The 13,303-nt window shown below is 52.5% G+C and overlaps 1 protein-coding gene across 5 annotated transcripts in view; it reads right to left on the reverse strand.

Annotated features, from left to right (window-relative positions):
• NTN1 (netrin 1) overlaps nt 1-13,303 on the reverse strand; it is a 230,734-nt gene that overhangs the window by 61,632 nt on the left and 155,799 nt on the right. For all 5 annotated transcript variants that reach the window (XR_014079136.1, XM_081578356.1, XM_081578355.1 and 2 more), the window contains one exon: nt 10,023-10,211. Coding sequence is in view for 4 of the 5 variants with exons in the window: in XM_081578356.1 (XP_081434482.1) it covers nt 10,023-10,211 (189 nt within the window). In the remaining variant the exon portion in view is untranslated. The remainder of the gene's footprint in view (nt 1-10,022; nt 10,212-13,303) is intronic.

Below are 13,303 nucleotides of genomic sequence, written 5' to 3' on the forward strand. Positions count from 1 at the left end.
CAGGGGACAAGGCCTAGGGGAGGAAATGGAACTGTCCCAATCCCACCCCGTGGATAGCGGCAAACCTTCTATTAGAAGCCTCTGTCAAATCTATCCTAAATTCAAGTTCATTTCCCAATGTTTTTTCCTTTTTCTTCCCTCTTTTCTTTTACTGAGCCTCGAAGCACACCGTGGATGATGCTGTGAAGAGGGGATGGTTGGAAGTGACCAATGACCTTAGATCCATCCCTGCGACAGGAAGGGCAATGGGCCACGGCGGCCTCTCTGAGCTGGCCTGGTGACAGCAAAGGGCCAAGCACAGGCCCCTGGCATCCCGAGCCCCTGGTGCAGGCGTGGGCATCACCAGGCGGATATGGACTCCCCAGGCTCCTGCCAGCTGACCTCCCTTGGCCAGCTTCGCAAGCTTGCTGGTAATCCTGAAACCCACGCCAAGACATCCTCCCCTCTGTGCTGATGGAACACAGCTGCATGCCAGTGACTTCTGGGCCTTGGACTCGGCCGGGAGGAGGTCACCAAAGGTTGCATGGTCACTGGAGAGTCCGAGCCAAGTCACCCACAGGCCCAGGTCGTCTTCACCGAGGCAGGAGCTGGCCCAGAGCAGAATCTGAGGGGAGCAGAGTGCATCGCCCTCACCTGAGGCCCCTCAAAGCTGGGGATCCCTCAGCCCCATGGGGTTGGTGAGCTGGCAGGGAGGAGCCGGGCGCCAGCTGAGATGGGCAGAGCTGAAGGCCATCCTCGGTGATGGCAGGGCAGTGTGTCTGCTTCAAGGAGCAGGCACGTCCTTAGGCCCAGCCTTTGGTTACAGGAGAGGGCTCTTTGCTGTGCAGTTTCCAAATCATTCTCTCAAGATCCTGCAAAGACTCTGAGAAACTGGCCCTTGGTCTGAGAGAAGCAGCGGGCTGACTGTGCTTCAGGCAAACCACTGTTATAGGAAGAGAAGTCAGCAGGGTCCCAGAGGGTCCAGGTGGAGGGGTGGGTGGCAGTCAGTGGGAGGCTACTCAGGTCACTGCCATGGTGGGAGGACCATCCTCAGAGGTGGGGCACTCCTGCAGCACAGCCCTGCCACTTGGACCCCTGAGCACATCCACACTCCCACATGCCGTCCTTCTGGCCCTCATACCAGCCTGTGAAATTAGCATGACTATAGCAAGGAGGCCAGAAGTGGGGAGACAGAAAGAGCCTGCTTTCTTGAGCACGCCGAGGGCCCTCGCCCTCTTCTGTGTGTCCCCCTGCACTTCCCATTCTTCAAGGAGAAATACACCCTTCCCTGTTGAAACCAAGGCCAGGTGGATCTCTTACATGTGGCCAAATGCAGTCCCAGCATAGACACTTGCATTGCACTCATTCTCAATTCACAGCTAAATGGCCCCAAAGTAAAGCCTTTTCCTCAAACCCCATGATTAAGGAAAGCTAAGTTATACCCTCTGGGCAAAGAAGGATGAGCTTCAAGGTGTGGGGAGAACTGTTGAATGACAACAGCCCACAGTGGGTTCTCTACAACCTTGGACAAGAGAATCCAGCTAGCAACGCCCACAGGAAGAGGGTCTGAGCTGCCCACCGGTTACACAGGAGACTCCGGCCCTGGTCCTTAGAGAAAGAAAGCCAAAGGGATTGTGCTGTATCCCCCAAAACCCGAAACACACCCAGACGCACAAACACACATAGATTCCTACAACTCTCAGACACGCAGGCGCACACAGCTCCACAGGGGGCAGGGGAGAGGATGAGGGCAGGCTGAGCCAGGAGGATGTGGACGTGAGCGAGTAGAAGTCTTCTCTTTGGCGGGGGGGGGGGGGGGGGGGGGTGTCTGGTTAAAGGGACAAAATGAGAGCCTCCCGGATTCTTCCGAGAACAGGCTCTGGGTCAGAATGTCTTCTCCTGCAGGAAGCCCGGTTCGGTGACTCCCGTTTCCCTGGATGTCAGCCACTCCGCTTGGAGGAGGTCAGGCCCTTCCCCGGCAAGTCATCATCTGCATGCAGCAGGCAGAACCTGGTCCTGGGAAACAATCCACCAGAGAGTTTTTCCATGAAAAGGAAGGTGAGACCAGGAGGAAGCCCAGGGCCCTGAGAAGGCGGCCGGGTCAGGTTTCTCATGAACACATGGGCTAAATGGTAGCCCAGTGGCGCAGAGGAGAAGCCAGACTGTCCTTGCTTGGGGTCACCAGCCAGATACGAACAGCTAAGGACACACAGATGGTTTCAGATGGGTGGCAAGAGACCCAGGTCTGATCCTGCCCTGCCAGTAATGCGGTGTGACCCTGGGCTAGTGCCTCGCTCTCTCTGAGCCTTGGGTGGCTCATCTCTAAGGCCAGAGGTTTATACTTGCACTAAAGTTGCTTCCAACTAAACAGGCTAAGATCCAGGGCAGTGTCCTGTCCCCTGGGACCATCACCCCCACTGCTGCAGTCCACTGCCGTGTCCCAGCTCAGGGGACCAGGAACATGCTCCCGCTGCCAGACACGCCAGGCCCTCGCTCCACACCCATGGGGCACCCTGCCCGACACCATGAACTGCTGCACTGGGCTGGACTTTCGTCTCTGAGATCTGTGTTGTCAGCTACGAGAAGTGCACTGGGGTTACTTAGGGCCCCCACAAAGCTGACCCGGAAAGCAGGCAGCCCTGATCCTCCTCTGCAGCGAGGCCCCTGTCCTGACGCCTGGCAACCCCGGATCTGTTCTCAGACCCTAGGGCTTTGCCTTTTCAGAATATCTTACTCTGGGATTTATGGAATGTAGTGTATGGAGGTGCAGGATGTACAGTGGATGGAATCATACAGCAGGTAATCTTTTGAAACTGGCCTCCTTTATGCCCAGCGTGTCTTCCCAGGTGGCGCTAGTGGTAAAGAACCCACCTGCCAATGCAGGAGATGTAAGAGACATGGGTTCGTTCAATCCCTGGGTTCAAAAGATTCCCTGGAGCAGGAAACAGCAATCTATTCCAGTATTCTTGCCTGGAGAATCCCATGGACAGAGGAGCCTCAAGGGCTATGGTCCATAAAGTCGCAGAGTCGGACATGACTGAAGCAACTTATCACGCACACATGCCCAGTGTGTTTGAAATGCATCCATGTTGCCCAGTCAGTCAAAGGGGGGTCCATTTGTATCGCTGAGTCAGATTCCACAGTACGACATACCACTGGTTGTTTGACTGTTAACCCGCCAAAGCACAGTGGGCTGTTTCCAGTTTTTGCCAGTTGTGAATAATGCTTTTATCAACATCCATGTGCTGTTTTTTGTGTGAACACAGATTTCATTTCTTTGGGATAAACATCAAGAGGAAGTATTACTTGGTAGTATGGCAGCTCTATGCTTCACTTCTCCCTGGTGGCTCAGCGGTGAAAAATCCACCTGCCAATGCAGGAGACAAGGGTTCAATTCCCGGGTTGGGAAAATCCCCTGGAGAAGGAAATGGCAACCCACTCCAGTATTCTTGCTTGGGAAAATCCCAAGGACAGAGAAGCCTGGAGATCTACAGTCCATGGGTTCACAAAGAGTCAGGCACGACTTAGCAACTGAACAACAACAATAGGTGGGTGGTGGCATCTCGCCATGATTCTAGTCTACAACTCCCTAATGCAGAAGGATGATGGTTGAGGCATTTATCTGCCATCCCTGTATCTTCACCAAGTATCTGTTCAAGTATTCTGCCCATTTCTAGCTGAGTGGTCGGTATTGTCTTATTGTGCAGTTTTGAGAGTTCTCCACATAAGCTGGATTCAAGTCCTTGGTCGGATATGTGATGCACAAATACTTCCCCCTGTCTGCTCCTTCACAGCAGAAGCTTCTTATGAGGCAAGCCTTGAGCATCAGTCTGGTCACTGATCCTTAGCCCTCCTGGTGGCCTCCGTGGCTCTCAGAACCGGCCCCTTCCTTTACCTCCCTTCTGACCCAGAGCCCTCCAGCCCTTTCCTGCTTTCAGACATGGGTACCGCTCCTTGGCGTCCCCATGGCTGTTTGCCCCTGAACCCCACGTCTCATCTCAAAGTCCACCCCATCCTCAGACAGGTCCTCACGGGATGCCCTGCTAAGCAGCCTCCCCTCCTCACTGCCAGTTACACTCTCTATTTCCAGCTTATTTATTTCCTCCATGTAACTCACCACAATCTGTAATAATCCTCTGCTTACTGTTTCTTCTTTATCATCAACCTCCCTCCAGAACACAAGTTCCAGAGGAACCTGTCTGTGTTGGTCATCACTGGACCCCCAGTTCCCACGTGGGACAGGAGATCCATGGACACGGGTTCAATCAGTGCACACGCTCAGGGCCACTGTGTCACCCTCCCTGTGGGAAGAGGCTGTTTCATGGACCCTGAATCTGGAGGAAAGGAGGAGGGACGTGCAGGAAAGACCCTCCCCTCACATCTGAGATCACTGGCAACCGCAACAACGAACACTCCCCACTTCCAAATTCTCTGTGCTAATGAGGGACGAGGATAATTTAAATCCACAGGTAATCCGCAAACTTCATCTCAGTTGTTTGTCCGCTCCTCCCAGGCTCTGCTTTTCTTTCTCCTAGCAGTTGCTAAGGAGGCACAAATGAAGACACGTTTCAAATTGCACGACCTCTCTTTCCCCCGCCACTTTCGGATGAAGGTGCAGACAGCAGGAAGTGGATGGGGGAGCCCCGGCATCCCAAACTGGGTTATTTGACCCTCCGTGATCTATTAATAGTTAACTACAGTCTTCCTGGAGCTGATTTACAGGCAAAAGGTTCAGGTCCTACAGGTGTGTATGTGTGTGTGTTGTCTGCATGCACTGGACGCACAGAGCCCAGCAGGCAAGCAGGGGCTGGATGGTGGGGGAGGTGCCAGAGCACCCGGGGCACCGACAGCAGGGACCAGCTCGGGCCTTGCATCCGCCTTTCAGCCCGAGGGCCCTCAGATGCCACAGGTCTTTCTTCGCGGCACCTTCGGAACCGCACCTGGACACACCCAACTCGTCCCCATCTTCTCCGGAGACCTTCACCCTCACCCCTGCCTGCAGCTGCCAGGCACCCAGCTCTGCTATTCCAGCCATTTGTCAGTTTTGCTCCCAATATCAAGGGTGTACAATGGCATTAAGGCAAATTCCTCGGGTCCTGTGCAGTCTGGTGGGAATCATCTTTCAAGTCCACATGAGGGTTGAGCCCCTCAAGTGAGAGGGGCCAGCTGTCCCAGGCACCACGCTCATGTAAAGAACTAAGGCCACGAGGAGCCTAAGCGATGGTCTCCACATGGTGTGCACACTGGCAGTGATAGCGGCTCTGGTTACTCACTTTTCCTCTGCTTGTACCAATGATTGTAACAGTTCCTGGTGTGGCATGCATGCCCTGTGCCAGGCACCTCCTCTACATCATCTCATTTAATCAACACTCTTAACACTTGGGAGGAGGGACTATTATTATTGTTGTTGTTAAGCTGCTCAGTCATGTCCGACTCTTTGCTAACCCATGGACTGTAGCATACTAGGCTTCCCTGTTCTTCACTATCTCCCAGTGTTTGCTCAAACTCCTGTCCATTGCACTGATGATGCCATTCAACCATCTCATCCTCTGTCGTCCCCTTCTCCTCCTGTCCTCAATCTTTCCCAGCATCAAGGTCTTTTCAAATGAGTCAGTTCTTCGCATCAGGTGGCCAAAGTATTGGAGCTTCAGCTTCAGCATCAGTCCTTCCAACGAATATTCAGGGTTGATTTCCCTTAGGATTGACTAGTTTAATCTTCTTGCTGCCCAAGGGACTCAAGAGTCTTCTCCAGCACAATTTGAAGCCATCAATTCTTTGGTGCTCAGCCTTCTTTATGGTCCAATTCTCACATCCGTACATGGCTACTGGAAAAACCATAGCCTTGACTAGATGGACCTTTGTTGGCAAAGTGATGTCTCTTCCCTGATATTATTTTAATATGTATTTATTTGGCTGTGCTGGGTCTTAGCTGCATTGCTCAGGATCTTGGATCTTCTCTGGCAGCATGTAGAATCTTTAGCGTCAGCATGTGAACTCGTAGTCACAGCGTGTGGGATCTAGATCCCTGACCTGATATTTAACCCGGGCCCCCTGCACTGAGAACAGGGAGTTTTACCCACTGGGCCACCAGGGAAGTCCCAAGAAGGGACTGTTATTATCCCCATTTTCAGATGGCAAAATTTCTAGCCTGGGGCTGGGGGCCACCTGTAGCTCTTCTGGTAGCAGAAGCTCCTTCCCAAGTAATGTCCCTGTTAAAGGGGGGTGTGGGGGAGAAGCACAAACATCAGGAAGCTTTTCTGCTCAGACTGGGGACCCCTGGGGGGCTACAGGCCCACTGTTGCCCACAGCTTCCGGAGGACTCAGGCACGTTCTCAGAGGCTTGCCATGAGCCATGGTGACTGTGAACTTGAAGGGGGCAGGGCAACGACGGCAAGAAACAGGCCGCTCTGAGCCGGGCGGGCGCTGGATGCGGTGGGTAATTTCTCTCTTCTCATCACAATTCAGTTCACAGGAGACTCCCGGAATGTCTTTATCCATCACAGATGGTTTGAGGAGATGATAAATTAATATTGTTTAAAGGGAGGCCCGGCTGAAATGGTAACGTCTTCTTTGCTGGCTCTAAAGAGAAAGAGCCCCCGAGTCCATAAAGAAGACAAATGGTAAACAAAACCGCCTATCCCTCTTGACAGATTCCAGGATGAGTATCACTCACACACCCTTCTGCAGAGAAAGGGGAGAAACTCATCTCATCTGACTTTGTATAGGACAACAGCCCAGGCCATAATAAGGCCTTCCCAGGGCTGTGAAATCGTGCTGAATAGAGAGTGCAGCCGCTTGCTCCCTGGGCATGTTGACTACAGCCCTTTGTATGCACTAGCGCTGCCAGCCCATGTCTGGTTCCAAACTAGGGGAGGGGAGAAAGAACCCAACAAATCTGTTGCTATGAAACTTCCCTTGGGGGGATGGCATAATGATGCTTGGGACGGAATGCCCTTGCTCCAAGCTGTTCTTGTCTCAGTCCACCCCTGCTCTCAACTGAACAAGGTCAGGCGTCAGCCCATCACCAGCAGTGTATGGGTGGCCTCAGCCTCAGGGCTCCTCCCAGGCCCTGGGAAGTCAGGGGCTCAAGGGGCCCCCATGACTATTTCCAGGCACCCTTAGGTCAATGGCCAAGTTGAGTCAAGAGGCACTGCTGGCTGTCCCATTTTCCCCATGAAATGCCTTTGAGACAGAGCAAAGAAGTACAGCTTTCACCCCAGGGCTACAATCTACATGATTCTGGAAGCCTCTGACAGTGAACAATCAGGGATCAAAATACTGGGATCAAATGCTGCCACCAAGGGAACCATTTCCTTAAACCATCCAGCCCTGGGAAGACAAGACAGTGGAATTCTCCAAAGGTGATGAGAGAGACCCCTGTCTGAAGATCTCGAGGGTACACATTCCCCTGCCAGCACCTGAACTATAGCTGGTTCTCCCCAAATCTCAGGGTCTTTCTTTGGTGGGGGAACTGTGGACTCCAAGTTCCCACATCTCTAAGGGGGTGACATCAGGAAAAAAAGAGCTAAGGGGAAAGATGGGGAACTTTCAAGAGATGCCTTTCCTCACAGTGAAATGGCAGGACCTTTCAGGTCACATTCTTCTTCTCACCAATCAGAGAGCGTATTTTCCACATGTTGTCTCTTCTCATCAATCACGAAGCAGAGCCCTTCAGGCAATGCTCTTCCTCACCAATCAGGAGACAGGATCCTTGAAACACTGTCTTCCCTCACCAATCAGGAGGCAGGATCCTTGAAACACTGTCCTGACCTGCCGATCAGGAGGCACTGAGAGTCTCACTTCTCCTAACACATTTCCCCAGAAGGATAAGCAAGTATTCTTTTGAGCAGATTGCATCCTTACATTTTTTCCTCTTCCATGGGTCCTTCTCTCAGAGTTAACATCAAAGCAGCTGCTGTCCAGGACTGGGAGGAAAGACAAAGCCACCCAGGCTGGCCAGAGCCTTTGAAAGAAGACAGGACCCCACTCTCACCTGCCTGTATCTGCTCCTCCTGGAAACCAGCACAGGAAGCCTGCAGTTCCACACCACTGAACCAGAGTGGCAGAGCCCCAGAGGATGGTCTGCAGGTTCCCAGGACCCTGTGGCCTTCTGAGATCTCACTCTGAGCAATGTCAGGCCACACACGGCCCTCATCCCTCCCCACAGCAACAGAAGAAAGGGAGGGGATGCAGATGACAAGATGACCAAGGCCTTGCTCCTTCCTGACTCTCCAGGGGACATGCTTTTCCTTCTCTGTCAGCTGAAACTGGCACTACAGGAAGTGATCACTGCCCTTCCAAGCAGAGCCCAGATCTTCTCATTCACGTGCACAGGGCTGCCCACCTGACTGGCCCCCGCTGAGTAAATTTTTTTGGCCAAATCCCCAAGAAATCTATGTGTAACCAGTTGTTTACAAGTCCTCGACTTCAATTTCTTCTGTAGAAAAAAGACAACAAAACATTTGGGCACAAGGCATTGGCTACCTTCCAACTACTTTCTCTGAAAACCCAAAGCCCTCCTTCCCTGGTGCCCCTGCCTTCCTGCTACTGTGGATATTTCTTGGGTCCCTTTTCCCAGGTCACCTTTCTCAATTCCTGCTCAAACTCCCCTGGGGCTTTCTCACCTGGATGGGTTGTTTTTAAGATGGAAAACAGCCCAGCTACCTTAATGCTTAAATTTCTCTCAGCAACCACCAGAGGCAGCCTTAGGTCCACAGAACTGGAGAGAGACCTTGTGTGAGGGAAACTACCCTGTTCATCTCTGCTCATTTGGAATCTCAGGGATTTCTCTGGGAGAAGACAGACTGGGAACCTGTTTTTAGAGAAAAGCTTTCTGCACCAGCAGGGCAGGCTGCATGGGCCCCACACTCAGATGGGCACAAGCTAGGTTGAAACTCTGCTTGCCATTTTGAAATTCTTAGCAATTCCTGAACAAGAAGAAGTCCCATATTTTCATTTTGCACCAGGGCCCACAAATTATGTAATCTGTCCTGCACACAAGTGCCCAACATCTGGTGGATTTCCTGTTAAGAAGATGATACTCTGGCTTCATCCAGGGCTAAGCAGTAGCCATAGAAGGACTTCTCTGCTGCAGCTGCTCATCCAGGCCTAGGTTGGCTTGGGTCTCTCCTGCCTCAGGGTCTTTACAGGCCCATGTGAGGACCTCAGCCACACTGGCTTGTGGCCCAAGAGCCCTCAGAGATGAATATCTTCCCAGGAAGTCAGGCTCTCGGCAAGCAGTGTCTCTAGGCCCCAAGTTTTGGACCCAGAGAGCCTTGGTTCCTGGAATTCCCAAAATCAAATGCATGTGGGACGGTGGAGAGGAGGAGGGGAGCACTTCTCCCCTCCCCCATTGTCACTAAATTCCTTGGCATTTCATCAACTCCTTGGAGTCATCTAATCATGGCTTCATTTTTGTTAGTGCGAGAAAACAAACAGCAGAAAGTTAAAACATTACCGCTTGCTTCAGTGAACGAAAATAGAGACCCCCGTCTCCCTTTAATTTTTTGTCCTGAGAAGTGAAACTATTTGCAGGTGGATTAAATGCTCCTTCTGAGCCCCTGCCTCTCACCCTACTTTCCCCCTCCCCAAGTTGCTGACATCTGTAAGGTGTGCATCTGTGTGAGTGTTGGGGGCTGGAGAAGGCGGGGGTGGGCGCACACCTCCAAAGAAATGCATCTGCGAGGTTTTGGTGAAAGAGAGTCTTTTGTGCCGAGTGAGTGTAAGCCGGCTGAACATGACCCCCGCCCTGCGGTATGCGGCACACCTGTGCGGACAGAGGGGGCGGGGCAGGGCCCGGGAGCCCTGCACCCTCGTGGGGATCACCATCCCCCTTTCTTCTCTTGGAGTCGCGTCTCCACCGCCCCTTTGTTCAGGCTTACACCTCCAAAAGGCATGCATGCATGCAATGATCTCAGCGTGGGGATGAGAATAAAAGAGATAGAGGGAGAGATAGATAGATAGACAGATATAGATAGATAGATAGATAGATAGATAGATAGATAGAGGGAGATAGAGGTGGTGCCCGGGCCCGCCCCACCTACCTTTGCAGGCCTTGCGGTGGGTGATGGGCTTGCCCAGGTCACGGTAGTAGCCCTCCTTGCAGTAGTGGCAGTGGCGGCCGGCCGTGTTGTGGCGACAGTTAAGGCAAACACCCCCGCTCTTGCGCCCCGACAGCTTGTAAAGCTCCATGTTGAAGCGGCACCGCCGGGCGTGCAGGTTGCAGTTACAGGCTGTGGGAGGCAGGGACACGGGTCAGGAGGGGGCCACAGGAGACCCTGGACATCCCCTCCAGTTCCCCCTCCTCCACGGTCCGACCTCGAGGCAGCCCTTCCTCTGGGAGCTTTTCCTAGGCTCCCCTGTTTGCACCCATCAGCCCCTACGGACCACCTGACTGTGCCTGACCCATCGCCAGGCACCTGCTTCCCTCCCCATGGAGATGGTTCAATTCCTGCAAAGGATCCCCACCCCCACCCTCTATCCCCAGTCAGAGTTGGGAGGTGCGGCTGGCATCCTTCTTGTGCCCAAATTCTGCTTGCTCTGGGCTGAATTGTGCCCCTCCCCCACCCTCCATTCATATGCTGAAGCCCTAACCCCAGAATCTCCAAATGTAACTTGTATTTGGAGACATCCTGGCAGACAGAGGGCTTCCATGATAGCTAAGTTGGTAAAGAATCCGCCTGCAATGCAGGAGACCCCAGTTTGATTCCTGGGTTGGGAAGATCTGTTGGAGAAGGGATAGGCTACCCACTCCAGTATTCTTGGGCTTCCCTGGTGGCTCAGTTCAGTTCAGTAGTGTCCGACTCTTTGCGACCCCATGAACCAGAGCATGCCAGGCCTCCCTGTCCATCACCAACTCCCGGAGTCCACCCAAACCCATGTCCATTGAGTCAGTGATGCCATCCAACCATCTCATCCTCTGTTGTCCCCTTCTTCTCCTGCCCTCAATCTTTCCCGGCATCGAGGTCTTTTCCAATGAGTCAGCTCTTCACATCAGGTGGCCAAAGTATTGAAGTTTCAGCTTCAACATCAGTCCTTCCAATGAGCACCCAGGACTGATCTCCTTTAGGATGGACTGGTTGGATCTCCTTGCATTCCAAGGGACTCTCAAGAGTCTTCTCCAACACCACAGTTCTAAAGTATCAATTTTTCGTCACTCAGCTTTCTTTATAGTCCAACTATCACATCCATACATGACCACTGGAAAAACCATAGCGTTGACTAGACGGACCTTTGTTGACAAAGTAATGGCTCTGTTCAGCTGGTAAAAAAGAATCCGCCCGCAATGCAGGAGACCTGGATTCGATCCCTAGGTTGGGAAAATCCCCTGGAGAAGGGAAAGGCTACCCACTACAGTATTCGGACCTGAAGAATCCCACGGACAGTATAGTCAGACACCAATGAGCGACTTTCACTTCAGTGGCAGACAGAGGACCTATCCTAGAGATGGGGCCCTATCTCGTTTTAATGAGGACACTAGGGTGGGCCCTAGTCCAACCACTGGGGTCCTCTTTTTATAGAGAGGAAGTCAGCACACACAGAGAGGTGGCAGGGGTGCAAGTCAGGGAGAGAGGTCTCAGGAGAAACCAGACCTGCCCACACTTTGATCTTGACTCCAGCCTCCAAATTATGAGAAGTACACGTGTGTTGGTTTAAGCGCCCCAGTGGGAGGCATTTTATCACCGCAGCCCAAGCAAATGCATGTACCGCTTCTGAGCATCACTTCTACCTGTGCACACTCCTCACATCCTTGAGCTCCAGACACTGGCCTGGACTCTCCTTTTCCCCACCTCCTCCTACCATCAACTTGCAGAACTTCCTCCCACGGCGTGGTGTCCATGCTCCTGGCAGCAGGGTCCCCTGGACAGGCCTTCAGCATCCTGCCCCTGGCCTTCAGCATCCTGCCTAATCCTGCTTCCCTCTGCCTGTTCCCCACACTAGTGCTCCTGTGGACTTTTTCCCTCTGCTCTGATGCTCTCCTGGGTCTGCCTGGTTCACCCCTCATAGCAGTGACCGCCTCTGTGCTCCTGACCCCTAAATCCACATTTCCGGCTTCCACTTTGAGGTCTCAAGTGTGGACCCAGAGGCACCTCCCCAGACCCATTGACTGCTCTCCATCCATCAGACTTCAGACAGCACCCCCCGAACCCCCACCCCACTGAGCCCTCCAGGCTCCCAACACTGTACCCGGAGCAGGAGTTCTGAGCCCCTGTCTGAGGATGTCCAGCACCTACTTAAAATTTTTCAGTGGCTCCACACTGAATAAAATCAAAACCATTTAACACTGCCTCCAGGGCTCTGCATAAACTGGTCCGGCTCCTCTCTTCCACTGTAGCTCTGCTCAGCCCCCCTCCTCTTAGGCTTCAGCTGTATCAAACTCTTTCAGTTTCTGGAGCAGGCCGCATGTGAGGACCCCTCACCTGTCCCCTCTGTAGGGACAGGCTTGTGCTGCTCCTTCCCTCCTAGGACTCTCTGCTCTCAAGTCCCTTTCTCATCTGCTCGCCTCCTTCCATCCGTCCTTTCTTGGTTTCAATGTCACTTCCAGGCCCATCTTCACCTTCCACCAGCCTGGCTTACACATGACGGTTCTGAGCTCCCCAGGCACCCAGCAGAGCCCCCCCACTCAGCCTTCCTCATGTTTCCCTGTGACACTGTTACCTGTTCCTTCTTTAGGCTTCTAACTCAGGGATATCTCTAGCTTATATCTGGCCTAATCCTGCACACTCTACAAGGCGACTTGCCTTTGCTTTTGTGCTAAGCTTGTTTTAAACAGCATTTTTCCCCTCCTGGTCACACCACGTGGCATGTGGTGTAGTCCCCTGATCAGGGATTGAACCCGTGCCCCTTGCATTGGGAGCAGAGTCTTAACCACTGGACCACCAGGGAAGTCCTAAATCACCTTTTATGTAATTGTTAAATATATGTTTAATACCAGACACTTGAAAAACAAAAGCAGAAAGGTTAAAAAAAAAAAAGCACTCAAATTTCCACCAACTGCTGTTAATATCGGGTCTTTCCCTGCAGGCTTTAATTAACATTTACTCAGCTGTGGAGCTCTTTCTTTCTGACAGACATAGATCATCCATGTACTTCTCGCTTCCCAGCCTGTTTTCGCATGATGATGAATATTTTTTAATGTCAGATAACGTCCTTCATAATTTTGAAAGTCCTCCACTGTTGGAATACATGAAATGGGCTCCTTGGAAACAGAAGTTGATGCAGTGAAAAGCTGGGCCTTGTGACTTCCCTGGTGGTCCAGTGGTTAAGACTCTGCCTTCCAATGCAGGGGGGGTGGGTTCAATCCTTTGTTGGGGAAGATCCCACC

This window comes from Giraffa tippelskirchi, chromosome 3 (genome assembly GCF_054371585.1).
Source record: "Giraffa tippelskirchi isolate mGirTip1 chromosome 3, T2T-mGirTip1v1.2.pri, whole genome shotgun sequence".
Lineage (NCBI taxonomy): Eukaryota > Metazoa > Chordata > Mammalia > Artiodactyla > Giraffidae > Giraffa > Giraffa tippelskirchi.